Source organism: Achroia grisella, unplaced genomic scaffold (genome assembly GCF_030625045.1).
Source record: "Achroia grisella isolate CSIRO2021 unplaced genomic scaffold, CSIRO_AGI_Agris_v1 utg241, whole genome shotgun sequence".
In the NCBI taxonomy this organism is placed as follows: Eukaryota; Metazoa; Arthropoda; class Insecta; order Lepidoptera; family Pyralidae; genus Achroia; species Achroia grisella.
Window position 1 is genome coordinate 435,738 of NW_026712734.1, and position 17,199 is coordinate 452,936.

The following is a 17,199-nucleotide window of genomic DNA, read 5'->3' on the forward strand; positions in this document are numbered from 1 at the left end:
TCTTGTCATCAGATACTCTGGATTATACGAGGAACTGTTGTCGCCGCCCCGTCGTAGTGTTGAGCCGCCCTATGGACCCAGGTACGATTGTAAAAGTCTAAATAGTGTCTACACGCGCCCTTTTCTGTCACCTAAGAGAATGTGTCTATCAATTGACGTAACGAAATTGCCGAGCGGATTGAACCTGTGTTTGCGATTGAAGTGTTTCGAATTAAATCGGAAAATATTTTTACCGGTCACTTATTTTCTTAACAATGTTTATGTATAAGCTTCTAAGTATTACGATCTGTATATATTTGTTGAGAAATATTATCGAATGAGGTGTTAAATCAGAATCCAGATTATTGAGACTGGTAAGTATAAACAACAAAAAGTATCAACGGGCAGCTGTCATCGTGGATTTCTGCAAAGCTGTGCTGCCAATTACCTGTTATTTATGTATTTACATAATTATATGAAGATTTAAACTTAAGTTTCTGTACTTATATCTGTGAATTCATTGTTAAATCTATTGTTATTATTTATTATCCGTATTTTTATTATGTTAATAGATATTTTGATTGTATTTATTATTTTATACAGAATTATATGTGAGCTACTATGTTTTCAAATTAATATTTCTATTAAATATAATTTACAATTTTAACTTAGAAATATGAATAAAATACTACAATGAAGTTATTATTTACTTTTTTGGGAATGTTATAAATGAAAGTGTAATTTAGTATTTTGTTATATAAATATAACCATATTACCATCATACTTGGATGAATAATATGGTTTAAAATAATGTAGTCATCAGTTTCTTTGTAATTGTAGCTCCCATATATGTTACTGTTTTATATCAATATGGGATTTTTAAACACTAACACGAAAGAGTATTGTAAATATTAATATCTTTGTTCACAACAAATCGGGCAATGTACTCCCAACTTGATTAAAAATTACTATTCATAATGAAGACCAGCAAAGTTATTTATTGGCCAATTTATAAAAACTGTTCATATAAAACAAAAAATATTTTATCAAATATATATCAAATCTTGAAACACAGAACTATTCAGCGTACATGAATGTATTACTATTAATTATAAAATTACTTAATGTTTGAATAAAATTTTTAGACGTTTCCAATTACTTTTTTAGTATTATATTCCAAAATTTTAGTGTATATTTGTATAGGATTGCTATTTTAGTACTTTGCAAAAGTGTAAAAAAATATTTGGATCTGGAATTTTACAGATATAGTTCAATGTTTCTGTGTGAACGCTTTTAATAATATGATAATAATATATATCTGTGGCCATGATTCCTGTTTTGTATCATACTTGGCTCAAAAATTTCTCTTGCAATGTAGCGAGGAAATGCTGCGAGTGTTATGGGACCCATTGGGCCGGGTATGAGACAATTTATAATGTTTATATATTATTTATCTTCTATTATAATAATACATATCATGAGTCTGGTATCCAAACTATGCGATAGACCTGTATTTCGAACAATACACGTTTAATTAGTGTAGTGTAGTGTACAACAAAAGTTCATAATATATTTATGAAATTTTGTTGTTTTTATTGTAAAACACATTTTATTTTATATAAATTGTTAGGTATTGAGTAACTTGAATGTTTATATCATATTATATATCCAGTGTAGTGTGATGTTTTTAGAATACTAATAAGATGAAATTACAATGAGATTTTTTATCAACAGTATTGTATTGTAATATTACGGGTTTAAAAAAAGTATTAATGAAGAATTTATTTTGTCATTAGTGAAGGGTATAAAGCTTTAGCTGTTTGTAAAACAAAAAAACATACTGTATATAAAGCATTAGTTTTAATGTATATAAAAGAAAGAAAGAAGTAATTATCTAATTAAAACAATTTATTAAAAATGTAACTATAGAAATATTCACATAATGTAATGTAATGTATTTTATATCTCGAATATATTCTTAAAATAATCTTTCATAGCAATTTATAAAACTTTAATTAAAACTACTAAATTACGCAAGTACCTATTTTTATATTACTTGTTACGGTTAAAAAACTGTCATTTTTATTTTATATAGCTATTATATTTACTCTACTGTACATAATATTAACTGAAGAACTGTGATATTATGATATTAATTGTACACATGTAATTCGCAAAATAGGAAATAGTGGATTATATGTATTTTAGTTTTTAATTAGATGTGGTCTTTCATTGATAATGATTTTTAGTCATTTATCCATTATAAATAAAGTTTATTAGACCATAATTTTCAGTATTTATTAGGACATATTTACACATATAATATTATTAATTTCATTTAAAATTATTTTCATTGCCTTCTTAGGAAAGAACTATTGTAGTTGCCTTACTAGTACAGTCATTTGGTGCTAAAAAATGAAGTTACCTGGAAAGTTTTCCGGGAGTTCTGAAAATTGGTAATTTTATAGATTTCAACGGCGTCTAAAAATATTGATTCGACAAAAAAAGGTTATTACAGAAATTATAGGAAATTTTCTCTAGTTTAATTTATTATATAACTATTTTGATCGCAAAATGAGTCGGAAAGGAGATATTGTCAAAAAACTGTTTTTGACGCCATTTTTCCAATATGGCGGCGCGAGCGGCAAAGATACGAGGTGCTAAAGTTGAAATTTGCAAAAAGTACATCGAAATCTATAAGACTACAAATTTTCAAAACTCCCGGAAAACTTTCCAGGTAAAACTACCAAATGATTGTACTATACATGCTTCATCGGAATTCATCTTAAATCGCTTGATGCATTTATTTAATTTCAACTCTCTGAAAGTTATTTAGCACGAAATACAAATAAATAAAATGCGAGTGAGAGTGCCACCCTGAAGGTTATACTGCTCTGATTACAATTGCAGTTAGAAGCATGTATAAACAGGCCATATTCAGTTCAAAACAAATAGGTGATTTTATAAAGTTTTTAGTGAAAAATATAGAATATATATATTTAAATTTAGGTGAATTCTTTCGATGAGTAAATATGTACAGATGTGGATTGGTAACCTGTGTTACAAAAGGTATCATTTTCAAGGTGTCATTCAAAGTATTGTACGAAATTAACCCAAAAGTAAATAGTAAAAAATGATCATAGGCGCTTCTTTGATAAAGATGTCAGATCCTATAGTCAAATCAATTGTAAACACTAATTGGACACGATTCTAAATATTTTCTTTTTATTGACTATTGATATTTCTAGTGGCACTTTGATAAATATATTGCACTATATAATATATAAATATGTTAATTAATTACCTATTTGATATTTGGTTTTATTGTTAATACATTATACCAACATTGGTTATAAAGAAACTTTGAATATCTTCAATTGTGTTTTTATGTTAGTTTAGTTTACAATTTGGTATTTGTTTTATTGAATATAATTTTTATATAACCGATAATAAAATTTATTAAAATTTTATTATTTTTTCTACAAAATGATGATAGTCATAGTCCAGTTTGGTTGTTTGGTATGTATTATTATGGTATTTATATTTATATTAAAATATTTCATCAGTTTAGACTTTCCTAATATTGTACAATTTGCGTCATAATTATAAATAATGGATTGTAATAAATTTTAAAGAAACAAACGTAATATACGTTTGTGTATTGTGTATGTTTGTAATATTCGTTTTGTATAACTAATATTGATTTATCGATATAATTGGCAGATAATTTTTCATCTCTTACGTTTGGTAAGCTAATTATATAAATAGCTGTCTGAACCAGTTCGCTTTCATGTTCATATTTTTTTTATGGGGATTATGGGCTCTTGTCAGGTGCTATGCCATGTAACACATATGCGACCTGCATAGATCTATTGTGCTCGCCCTTTTTCAAAGCTCAAAGGGACAAGAATTAAAGGATATTCATAGGAGCGATGGTTTTTATCTCCTCAGGATAAATAATACTTTACAAAGGAGATATTTCGTTTATGCATTTGTGGTTATACCATATATGTTAGTATGTGTAGTGGCGTTTTCTCATCTGCTTAGCAAAATCTGTAGATTGTTGTTAAGGCCTAATTTTCTCATGCGTTTATTCAATTGCAGTGTCGGTTGTTGTCGGTGTTGGTTATTATTTTGAGATGTCCCCATTTTAGGCAACGAGTCACATCACAGAGGGGCTTGGGCCCTGTTAGACAGTTTTTGTCCCTCACATTGCCAGTTGGTCAGTATTTTCATTGTCTTCAATGTTTGAGTGCCCCGGGATCCCTCTTAGTATAATATTTTTTCTGCTGCGTTTAGTAGTAGGATACAGTTTCCAATGAGTTTAGATCGGATTTCGTATGAGTGAAGTGTTAGAAGCACATTCTGGCTGATGTAGTTAAGGCTTATAGTCGTATTTTTAATTAGACGAAGTCAACTGACGTTTACTGTGTTGTCAGTATTTGATGAAATAAAAATAGTGTTGCGACAAAGTGAATAATTGAAAAAACTTCTGAATTAATGGAATTGCCTCGATTGTCTAGTCTAGTGAATAGTTAGTGTGCCGAACTGCCGATACGGCTAAAATTCGAACTCTGTACCCGAGTTCGAATTTTAGACGTGCTTTATACATACCAACGAGTTTTCAACGAATATGTTCCTATAGTATCTACCTATACTGAATACGGAATATTTTAAACAAAGAAATAAAAATTGCGAGGAAACTTTTAAGACTGTCCTATTTACAATACATCATATAGTTGAAACTATAGATGTATAAAATATAACAATATATAACATAATATAGTTAGGTAAAATAAAAACTTCGCTTATTACAAAATTTGTTTTTATTCATCATCAGATAAAAAAATCATTGTCGCTTGCATTGACATTAATTATAAATCTGTCTGAAAAATTGACAATAATTTATCTTTGAAACAGTGTTTCGGTCCACGTTTCTCCGGAGACTTAAATTGTTCATTTTCTTTGTATTCTTTTAATATATTGTAGACTGAGGTCATACTAATTCCCAAAATGTCAGCAGTTTTCGAAATACATTCTTTTTTTTCAGGAGCCTCAATAGGTAATAGTGAAGCAGCTTTCTCCTCAAATACGTTTGTGGACGTTTTGTATCACAAATTTTTCGGTAACGCTTGAAGCAATCCGTGGTCTCTTCTTTCTTGGAGACAAGTTTTGGCTTGACGTGCTTGGTTGAGGATCCATATTGTTTGTGCGAAACAATATAGCAAATATACAATATACCCAACAATTACCACACACCCAACATAAGGAAAAACTTAACAAGACAGCGTGAGCGCAAAAAAAACATTCGTGCTCTCAGACCAGAAGTTAAAAGCCGAATTACGAACAAAATGGCGACCGACGCTCGCGACGTTGATCGGTGTTGGCACTAGTAGCCGCGTTTTTTTTGATTATGAAAGAGCTGGTGATCTTCTATGGACACATCGATGGGCAGAGGCTATTGAGAGTAAGGGGAGGTGTCTGTTAGTTTTGGTCTGTGAGGCTTTGGCTGTGAATAGTCTTTTCGCCCGCTTTTCAGCACGTAGGTTTACTTTAACTTTTGTTAGTACTTGGTATAAATCCCCAGACATAGCTGGCTCTGAATATTTTTTATTAAGGGTTTTTGTAGGCACTTTAATGCTATTTAGGAGAAAGTCTACAACGAGTTCTAGAGGATATTTGATATTTTTTAGAATATCTGTATTTAGACCTATTTGTAGGTATCAGGAAGATGGGCTCTTTCACTACGACACAGATTCTTCTATCTCGTAGTGCAGTCGCACCAAGTCGCCCTCGCCGCATATAGTTGCTGCTTGTTCAATAACACTACATCTCACAGATTGCTTGTGTGAATATGAGTTTCCAAATCCTCAGCTATTAAGGTAACGATACAGTCTGCGAACTTCCTCCAATCGGCCTTTGCGGTGTTGTAGGTTGTGGCTGGACTTATTTTTTTTAGCGGCTTTTCCAACAACTTTACAAAAATGATCGCATTATGATCAGAGGTAATGTGCCGATCGTTCACGGAAAGTCCGCTATGTTATCATCTTCATTAACTTATAATGCCTAGTTTACCACAGAACCTAATTCAACTGTCGCTGACATTTTTGTGCCTTCGAGTTTATTCAATTTCTATCCATTTGTTCTTAATAGCGTGGGCTTAAACCCTCCACATTCTTTGTTCCTTCGAGCTGGATTGACCAAAGAATGTGGGGGGTTTAAGCCCACAGTTCCGTGATAATGCTATTGATTGATTGATGAGGGGTTTTTGTTAAATAAAACCGCCTTGGTTGAATGCTACTCGAACACTGATTTTTATTACTAAAATAAATATAATGAGGTGAAATGTATAGAAGTGAAATTGCATGTGTAGGCAATTGTGTATTGCACAGTAAGCAGGCATGTGCGGTTGCCCGTACAGTATCTGAAATACTAGATAAAAAATACCTATTTTTCAACTATTTTTTATTAAAGATAAAATACTTTTGTAAGAAAACAACATTTAATTGAATTTAAGTTTATTTGTTCGAGAAAACAATTTTTGAATAGATTGCGTTGGTAACAAGGGTCAGGCATTTGTGACAAGACAAAATATGAAGGTGTTAAAATTAATCAAGCCTTATTATCATGCCACTAAAGGAAAAGAGTCGCTCCACAGAGACAAAGCTGGGTAAACAGGTGTTATATTATAGGAATATTTGTTTAATTGTAGGATCAGCATTCAAGCTCTTAAAGTTTGCATCCTTATTTTTGAGGTACTGGAGTGACTAATTCATTGGTGCTGCTTGTGTTTTCGCCACTAGCAATAATGGAATCGGAGTCTTCTTCTTCTTCAGTCGTTCACTCTTGGCAGAGTGGTCGTGGCTTTCATGATTCACGGGGGGACTGCTACTCCTAATCTCAATAATTTTATCGTTTTCGAACATACATTGCATACTGCAGATACATTCACTTCACTTCCATCCACTTGCTTAATAATTTGGAAGCAATGCTTTAAAATGTGTGGTATAGTTGATAGTTCAACTTGTTCTCTTTATCCCTGAAAACAAAATACAAACTTTGTTAAAAGAAGTAATATACAATTTTACCGTGGCTGTGACAAAGTAACGGGCTAAGTAGTGGGCAAAATAACACCTTTTTTTTTAACTTGGAGAAAATCCCTCATGGAGACCCGCCGGCCCCGAGGGAAGCCCGCGGGTACTGTGAGACTCCTACTCACTAAAAACTCCAAGGTATCCCGACGAAGCGCCTATAGCCGGAGTCGCGGGATCGAATGTCAGTCCACCGCAACTCCGGCGGCGTCGGCCCGCTTTAGTTTGCGGGCCCCTTCGCTTTTATTTTGGGGTGTCCACCCCACCTCTCTTGAGAAGGCGCGCGGGGATAAACAGAATGAACCCTCTGATTCGACTTAAACTTATAAATTTTATATTAGTCAACTTACTGTATCGGTAAGTTGATTAATATAAATAATCAGTCAGTAAGTTGATTAATATAATATTTGTGATTACTAAATTAAAAACAAATGCGTAAAAAGATCAATGATGATATTTGTTCGTTGTTATTATTACCTAAACTTTTCCCGTTCTGTTCGCAACGCACATTAAAATAAAATCTTACGTTTACATGTTTCCATGTCGCTGATCATCATCATTATACTCATCCTGTGCCGTCCAATTTCGAGTCGCTACGACAACTTGCGCTACGTGTGTTGTGCACAAGTTGCGGTGTTGTGTGGTATTGCAGTTTGCTTGTTTCAACGAGATTAAATGTCGAAATGATTATTTTCCTTGCATGCAGGATATATTAACACTAGCTTCGCCTTGGTTTTAGTACCCTATGTGTTTTTCTTTTGTTTTATCGCGATTCTTAACTCTGGTTTAATGTAATTAACCATTCCTTTCATCATATTTTTTGCTACCTTTAAGCTTCGGAAAACATTCAATATAATTTGTAGACATGTATACACAAAATTTTAAATATTTCAAACTGTAATCAGTTGTTTCTATCTTATTATTGTACTTACCTATTTAAACACCCTGACTTGTTAAAATTGCATATGAATACGCAATAGAAAGCGCACTGGTCTGAAATTTTCTAAAAAGGTATAATCATAGCTACATTATTTGGTTTATTTATAACAAACTACATTCGTAAAACTGCTTAGACATCATTAGCAAGTTATGATTTTAGCGACTTCTTGGTATGGTACAAGAAAATGGATGTGCTACTCAAAACATACTAACGTTTTTAAAACTTTAGATTTAAAGTTTTATTAGTCACTTGAAATGACCAATAAATAACATTCAGTGGTTATCGGTCAAAAGAAAGTACATTAAATAAGAATGAATGAAGTTTATGACTAACAAATTATTATATTTCTATATTTATTTATTGTTTAGCCCACCGCTTGTTGTTGTGATCTCAATATGTATAAGAAACTGTTATAACTTTTGATAATCAATCTATCAAATATTTAAATTATACGGTATAATATGTCATTTTTGTTTATGGGTTTTGTGTGGGAATTTGATTCCTTGTGATAAAAACTGTGATGTACATGTGATATCTTATTGTATTATTTAAAATAAATAATATGATTTTTAACATTTTGTTTTTATTTCTTATGTTAAGACTTATTTGTATTGTTGTTATTGGATGCTTTAGTTTACTGTATAAAATGAAATTTGTGTTATTTGTCAGATTAATATGTGAATTTGTATACATAACGGAAATAATATTATGTGTTTTTAATTAGTAGCAATAAATTATATACTTAAAATGTACCTTTTATTAAGTATTATATTATTAATTATCTTTGTAAAATGAATGTCATTAAAGTAGAAGTAAGATAATGTGTTTTAGGTAACATAAAAAACTAGCTGATGAAACAGGAAGTGTTCTCCCCACTAAAAGGTAACATCGTACTCATTAGAAGATATTGAAGGCAGTGCTTCAAGATTTATCTTTTATATATTTTTAATAATTTATTTCTATTATTATTTCTATATTAATTTACATATTTTCAAGACCGTATTTCGAAATCTCAATACTGACTACGAGAATGTGTTTACACGATTGAACTACATGGGGATTATAATTTATCCGTAAAGCCAGTATACAAGAATATAGTTTTTATTACCAGTGTATAGTCGTACTAGAAGTTATTGCTGAATAAGAAAGGGTTCAAACATCATTCAAATATAAGATATCGCAACAACATCTAGGGTATTTTCTGCTATTTCATAGGATATTATAGTGGTATTTCCCAGTTCAAAAAAGAAAGTTTTGCCACATTGGTAATATTTGATATAACAATTATAATATTACAGGGCTAGTCAAAAAGGGCATATCAATCCAAGGTAATACAAAGTTTTTTCGTTATTATTGAGAGTATGAAACTGATACCATACATACGAGTATATGGAAGTAGTGCCTCAGAGGAATCTGTATTATATAAATAATTTGTAGTATGAAATACTTCAAACTGGTTAATTGTATTTAGGTATATTAATTCTTTATATCCGCGGGTAGTTACTATCTACACAGATTAAAACATGGGACGGAGGTTGTCACCCGCAATTAATTGCATCTCTTTAAACCAATGTTTCTACCTTTCAGTGATGAAGGTCGGTTTGACAATGTTGTTTCGTTATCTGGAACAGCAACGCATTATTGGTATAATGAGTGTCACATGATAACATGATATCCCTAGTGCTGTTCATATATACAAAACCGCTTACAATCTGGGGAACCGTCAACTTGTTTGCCGTTCCAATAATTCAAAAAGCGAATATAGAGAACGTCAGATGTTCTTATCAGATTTTATGAACGTTTACCCTTTAGACTTTGTATTTCAAAGAGAGTTGAAATACAATGTCTAAAGGGATCACAAACAGTCCGCAGATCATGGCTTAAGAATATTTTCGCACATACATGCAGAAAATAATCTAAGAAAGACACTCAGAGGTTAGGAACGATTATTCAAAAATACAAATAAAAGGTGACGCCCTCTGTTCCATTATTTAACTGCACGGATCGTAGCATGTTTAGGTTAGTACATAAGCACCGGCGCGATTGTACATATATTGATTCGAGAAAGTTTTGAAGAATAAGTATGATACGAAAACCCAATTATTTCATTCAATTACTGAGGCTTTAAAAGTTAATAAACCATAGATATATACATAGAATTAATATACATATATATGCACGACACAATTAGTATGATATACTTGAACAATGTTAGCCTTAACAATTACTTTTACATAAAGTATGTCGATAAAACTAGTATTGTGTTATATTATACCACGGGCTTCATTCCGTTGGTAATCGTTTTCACAAATACGTAAATTAATCATACTACTTGTCTCGAATAATTCGTTAGAACAATAGTTCATTTAGTATTAATAAAAGTGCGAGTTTTTTATGTTCACAGATCATTCTGAAGAAATATTGTAAACGGGCTTTTATTTTCTTTATATGACATTTTATCTTAAGTTAAAGGTATAAGGAAATACCTTGGTTTTTTAGACCGGTGAAATATGGCTACATAATCGGATTGCATAAGTAGCTTTGTGATTTGTAAAATAAATATTTTTCTACTACAATGTTTACAAATTCTATCGCTGAAAATATAGCTGAAACTTATTTCAATTATTATGCTTCGAAAAATTGCAAGTTAGGGTTGGAGTGGAGAATAAATTATTGGACATTAAAAATTATGCTAGTTTTATTTTATGTATGTAACATAAAATAAAACCCGAAAGGCCCGAAGTACACTCGCATACTTTATAGGCATGTATATTAGTCTGAGGTTATTTACTGCGATACAAGAAGTAAATACTGATGATTAAAGCAGTTTCTTATTTTTATTTAAATAATCATTAAAAATAATTGCCACTACTGTAGGAACAGGCCAACCAATCTGGGGCACTCGCGGCCGCCCGCCCCGTCTATTTTATAAATATGTCAACTATACAAATATGATAAATACTTAGTATGTTCATTGCAGTTAGACACACGCAATTTGTTCGACATAAAGTTGACCTTGAAGTTGATTTACACCATACAAACCTCCTCCGTGAGTTCCTCACGCCCCTAGGATATATTGTATTGTAGTGGTGGCGGTAGCAGTGGTTGACTGGGTAACGAGGTTAGTTATGTAGCAGTTTGACATACTACTTCATCAATTCCAAATTTGAAATCAAAATTGCCGAATCGAAATCGGTCAATTTCTTTCTGGCTTAAACAGCATTTTTGCCCTTTCTGTAATAAAACAGTAAGATATGTCGAAAATGCTGCTTATTCCTCTCCATATTTAAAAGGGCACCAACCAAAAACTACTGCGTAGAATTAATTGATATTTTTCACACACAAACCTCGCTATATGAGCTCTCAAACCATATAAAAATTATACGGCTTAAGTGTTTACTGGGTGCAAAAGAATACAATTAAATCCTCTGCCAGGAAAAAACGAAATTACTTTCGAACAACCTAATTCTCTTTTTCACCGATTTACACTGTTCTCATGGAGAGGAGAAATAGTTTATTTAAATTTTAAAAAATACTATTTGTTCAATGTATTTGAATATGTGCTACCATCCATTAGGATGGATTTGTTTTATTTGTTTGTAATACTTTATTGAAGAGTAATAAACATTTAATGTAAAATGATTTATTCTGTACTCTTAAGGCCAAACGATAAGATACTCTAACCATAAAAAATAGTTTCCTAAACTTTTATTCATGTAAACATTATTATGTACTACTGTTTAAATAATTGTTTGGTTTTATCTATAGCTACTTCTGTCAATTTTGATATACTAAGAAACCTAAGAAAAGTACGTTTTGATATATCAGGCCCCGTATGCCAATAGCATATGAATGTTGCTGTGAGGTAATAATATCTGTGTTATTTTAGTCTGTACGGTAAGATAATGCAAGTGTAAATGTAAGAATTAAAAAAGCCATGGACCGCTAAATATAAATTTTAATATTATTTATTACGTTGTGTAATTAACATTATACGTAAATATACTTACGGTAGGTTCGTTAATTCTTTTCACCATTTGTTTTTGTAGAAGTTCAAAACTTGGGCCATATTTTCGAATTTCAAGTATCGAATTAAAAATAGGTCTATCAGTTTAATCGGTATCCTATGAAAGAGGTACAAAATTTTAACTTTCTTTTTCCGCATTCCAAATTACGATTATTATTATTTTGTTCAGTGTATTACAACCCTAACTCTCCCATTTTTCTGGTATATCTGAAGCAAAAATTTTGAAATAATTACAGTTATATAAGGATATGTAAGTAAACATTATAGTAAAAGTAGAAGAATGCTACTATATTCAATGTTGTTATATATGTAAAGAAAATAATCTTGTATATTCGTTGAGGAGCTACGATACCAGACTCGCACTTTACAGGGTTTTTTATCACAATATTTAGAAGCTATCACATTAACAAGATCGGAAGGTACCTATTTGTATTAAACGGTTCGAGACGCAAGGCAATCATACAAAGGTTTGTTGATAAAAAAGGTTAAGAATTTGTTTTTTGCTCGTACCAGTGTATACTCTTTAGTACCTACAATAGTATTAAATAAAATATTTAATACTGTTGTAGGTTATATTGGCGATCTAAGCAATGGATCTAACAACATGGACCGATTTATAGCCTTTCTTATGTTATGGTATAAGTAAGAAGTAAAAAAAAAATTGAAATACAGAAAAATTTCTGACTATTTTTCTTTTCATTCCTAAGTAATTTATTGATAAATTTGTTATATTGATATATCACAGTATATAAAATAATAAGAAATTCATTGACACCACATTCATTAAAATTTGATATTTTTTGGGCATTGTGGACAATTGTTTTTTTGTGTATATAATATTTGTAAGTATCATTACAAATATTATATACACAAAAAAATATAATATACTGCTTTTGTTGCTGTAGTCTGGTAAAATCGATTATTCACATTTTTTTTATATAACATTTCTCTACAATTGTCTTTTAGTATTAATATGTATATAGCTTCAATGATGAATGTGCTAAATAGAATATGCTATACTAGTAAGTAATAGTCGATTAATGTATTAATCAGACATTTATGTATTACTCGTATATTGAAAAAAGAATAGTAATTGACAGAATATACTGGTCTTGTCTTTTGCAACAATTTATAGGTTAGACTTCATTTGGTAGTCTTCTCCGTAGTGAGTCCACCGCATTTGTCACAGCGTCTCAGTAAATTCGTACATTGTTATAAAAATATTTGTGTATAAGTGAACATAATTTTTTGTTTCACAGTATTAACATAATAGTATTAAAAGTCACTAATTATTTTAAGTTAAACTGGATTTTTGGTGGTGGATAGATAACAGGTTATTTTATTTTTTCAGATATGGACCTAGAAATAGCGTTCCTCCGCCAGGGTTTCCTCCTATGGGCAGTAAACCAATGCCACTTATGGCTACTGTTCAAGTACCACCAGAACCGCTACCGGGTTACAGAGGTCGGTATGATGGACCTCCATTCGAAGATATTCCTCCTGGCGTGGAGCCACCTGTACCTGGATTTGAGCCTTCACCTTTTGAGAAACCACCCTTTGGACCACCAGGTCCAGTAGATCGCGATAGAGGACCATCTCAAAATTATAGAGAATCTTATAGACCTCCACCTTATGTTGATGGTCCTGTAGGGTACAGAGATATGCCTATTCAAAATGTACCAAATGAGATACCTGTCCATGTTGGAGACCCACCACGGTATCGTGACAATTATAGACCAGGACATTCATTCCGTGATCAGGGTCCAATACCTTATAGAGATGGACAACCATATCGCGATGCAGGACCGCAAGGGCCTTATCGAGATGGTAATTTCAGAGGCGGGCCTCCTCCATTTCGAGATAATTCATATAGAAACGCACCATATAGGGATAGTGGTTACCGTGAAAATCCACCCCATAATTTCCGTAACAATGACGTTCCATTTAGACCTCCTAGTGTGGTTAGGGAACAACCGCCTGCAACTAATTATCACGACCCTAATTTCCGAGATGGATATCGAGATGAAAGCAGCACTAATCGTGAACATATGCGACCAGGTTATCGACCAAATATGCGAAATAGAGGCGGATCACGGCGAAATACAAATCTTGAACATGAAAGACATAGAGAAAGAGAAGGTCGAGATAGGGAACGGTATAATGAAACTCGTGATCAATCTGAGCGTTCAGATAATAGACCCCGTGATGTTGAAAAAAGACCCGGTTACGATAAGGGACGCGAGATGCGTGATGTACGTGACGATCGGATAAAGGAATATGAAAGAAGTCGAGAATATGAAAAAGAAAGAGATCGCGATCATGATAGAAATTCTCCAGACAAAAAGTCACGAGGATCACCTAAAAGGAATCGAGAAGTACGGGACAAAAAGCGCAGTGAATCCCGAGGTCGTTCTCGTGATAGAGATAATAAACGAGAAAAGAAAGAAGAAAGAGTACGTGAGAAAAGTTCGGCTGATAGAAGTAGGGATCATAAAGAAAAGGATAAAAAAGTCAAAGATAGGAAAAAGAAGAAACGGGAAAAAGAAAAAGACAATGAAAAGAAGAAGAAACGGGACAAGAAAGAAAAGAAGGAGAAAGAGGTTTCCATTAAAAAAGAAGATGATATAGATAAGAGTGATTCCAAAGATAATATTCAGGATACAGGAGAAGTCGAACAAGGCAAAAGTATTGAAAATAATACAGAAAAAATTAACGACACGAAAATCCAACTTCAGACCAACAAAGAATCTGTAATAAACAACAAAAATGATTCTCCAAAATCTCTGGAGACAAAAACAAAACTTACAGATGAATTATATGGTGATGAAGTTGCGGACGCCATAGATAAAGAAATCATTCAAAATTATATAACCGGCAATAATAATACGCAAAATGAATCTAAGAATGCTGACGTTAATAATAAGGAAGAACCTTTTGATGGGATTGAACTTCAAGCAAATACGGATGAATTGGATCTTAAACCAGATACTGAAGTTAACACCGGCCAAAGCAAAGAAATGTTAGCACACATGCCGGAGCTTTCAAAATGGGAAGTTGATGAAGATAATACAGAAAAATTCAAAGAGCCCGGAGAAATATCGTCTCCAGAAGAAGAGGAGGAGGGTGGTAAAGTAGTTACGTCTGATGTAATAAAGCGAGCTGAAAACGCAATATTTTCCAAAGCAATTAGTTCTTTGAGACCAATTGAAATAAAGAAAATAAGTAATGATCGATTAAAACTATATGGGGACGATATTTCAAAAAGCTCAATGAATAACATCCAAATAACGGTACCTGTAGTTGAATCTTCCGAACTCAGGTCTATTGAAATAAATGAAAAGAAAAAACGATCTTCTAAAACACCACCACCACGGTTGTCTGTTAAAGAACGACTAGGAGGAAAAGTAGAGGATACGCGTAGACCTCGGGATACTCGTGTGGTACAAAGCACTGTCGAACGAGTGAAATCTCGGTCTAAGACGCCTAAAAAAGAACACAGTTATCGTAAGGTAACAGTAGAAAGAGATAGAGGACGAAAATCAGATAATACTAGATTTGATCATGCAAAAGTAGAAAGACGCGTAGTATCTGAAAGTGTAAAAATTAATGAAAAGTATCATAATCGCAGTCCTAATGGTGAACCAAATAAGAAAGAACTCGACAAACATAAAGAAAATAGAAAATACAATAATGATGTAGTAATTGACTCGCGCAGTCGTACCAATGACAAAAATATCTCAGGAGACTTGAATAAAGATACCATCGAGCGTGAAAGAAAAAAGTCTACTTTGGATGAAGCACACTTTGAACCAGATTATGATGAGAATTTGGAATCTGATATTGAAACCAAAAACGAGCCTATTAAAAAACGTGAGAGATCTGTTTCACCTAATAGTAACATAGAGAACAAAAAAGCAAAAATTGAAAATGAAACTATTAAGTTGGATTTAACTAATGTAAAAAAGAAACCGGAATCAGAGAGTGAATCTTCAAGTGACTCGGAATACACATCATCATCTTCATCGTCAGATACTCGTAAACGGAAGAAGAAGAAGAAACGTAGCAAAAAGAAAAAGAAACGAGCAGCTAGCGACAGCGATAGTGACTCGGATTCTAGCTCGGATGACCATAAGAAAAAGAAAAAGAAACGCAAACATAAGAAAAAATCAAGTAAGAAGAAGAAAAAATCTAAGCATAAGTGATAATGCTTCATTTTCTTAAGATAATGATTTATTATTAATTTGTTAGCGTAGTAAAAAATGGTAATGTTTTTTGATGTAATTAAAAAAATAACTATATACTTATGATAAGGATTTAGTAATACTAAATGCCGGTCTGGTACTGTAACTATACCTACGTAAAGTTTTAAACAATAAAGTTCAAAGCTGATAATTTTGTTTATTATTTAATAAATATTGACATTTTGTCGTTAGAGGTCTTAAAATGCCTATGGACGATTCGATCGGTTGATGTCGTAACCTAATTCTTACAAAACATGCTGGCTTCGGCGCTGTTTTCTTACAATACAGAATACAACGTAATTGACCTATTTAGGTGACAGATTACACAATGTTGTTATTACGGAGTATAAATGTTGCAATAAAGAATCATTACTTTAATTATAAGTACTAATATTATAAATGGGAAAGTAAGTCTGTCTCTCTCGCTTTCGCGCCAAAATTACTGAACTGATTTAAATGAAATTTGGTACACAGATAGTCTAGACCCCGAGATCTAGACTTGATTAAATATAAATAAATAAGATAATAGAAATTTTACCCTTTAGAGCTTAAAATAAAATAGGGGATGAAAGTTTTTATGGAAGTTTGTCATTTTTGAAACTAGAACGATGAAACCTTTTTCTTTGGCTTTTTTGAGTTAGTTTATTTGATATCTCAAAAAAGCTAAATAAAAAAGTCTCATTTCATTCGTTTCATTTATTTATATTTAATTAACAGTCTAAAAAAATCTTCGATTTTTTAATATTAAAATTAAAATTTTGTTAAATCTGTTATATTCGAAATTGCAAACTCTACTTGCGCGAACTAATAATATAAATGTGAAAGCAATTTTATTGAAATTTGGTACTGATACTTTTTAAATTGTAAAAGGGTTGTAAGGTGTTTGAGAAGGAGATGAAAGAATGTATGTACTGGAATATC

General features: G+C 32.0%; 1 protein-coding gene across 1 annotated transcript in view; it reads left to right on the forward strand.

The window, feature by feature from the left end:
* Positions 1 to 16,421, forward strand: part of LOC131842480 (E3 ubiquitin-protein ligase RBBP6) — a 40,123-nt gene extending 23,702 nt beyond the window's left edge. Inside the window, exons 17-18 of the mRNA XM_059191015.1 lie at positions 13 to 81; positions 13,389 to 16,421. Of these exons, the coding sequence (XP_059046998.1) occupies positions 13 to 81; positions 13,389 to 16,239 (2,920 nt within the window). The 3' untranslated portion in view covers positions 16,240 to 16,421. The remainder of the gene's footprint in view (positions 1 to 12; positions 82 to 13,388) is intronic.
* Positions 16,422 to 17,199: the final 778 nt, after the last annotated feature.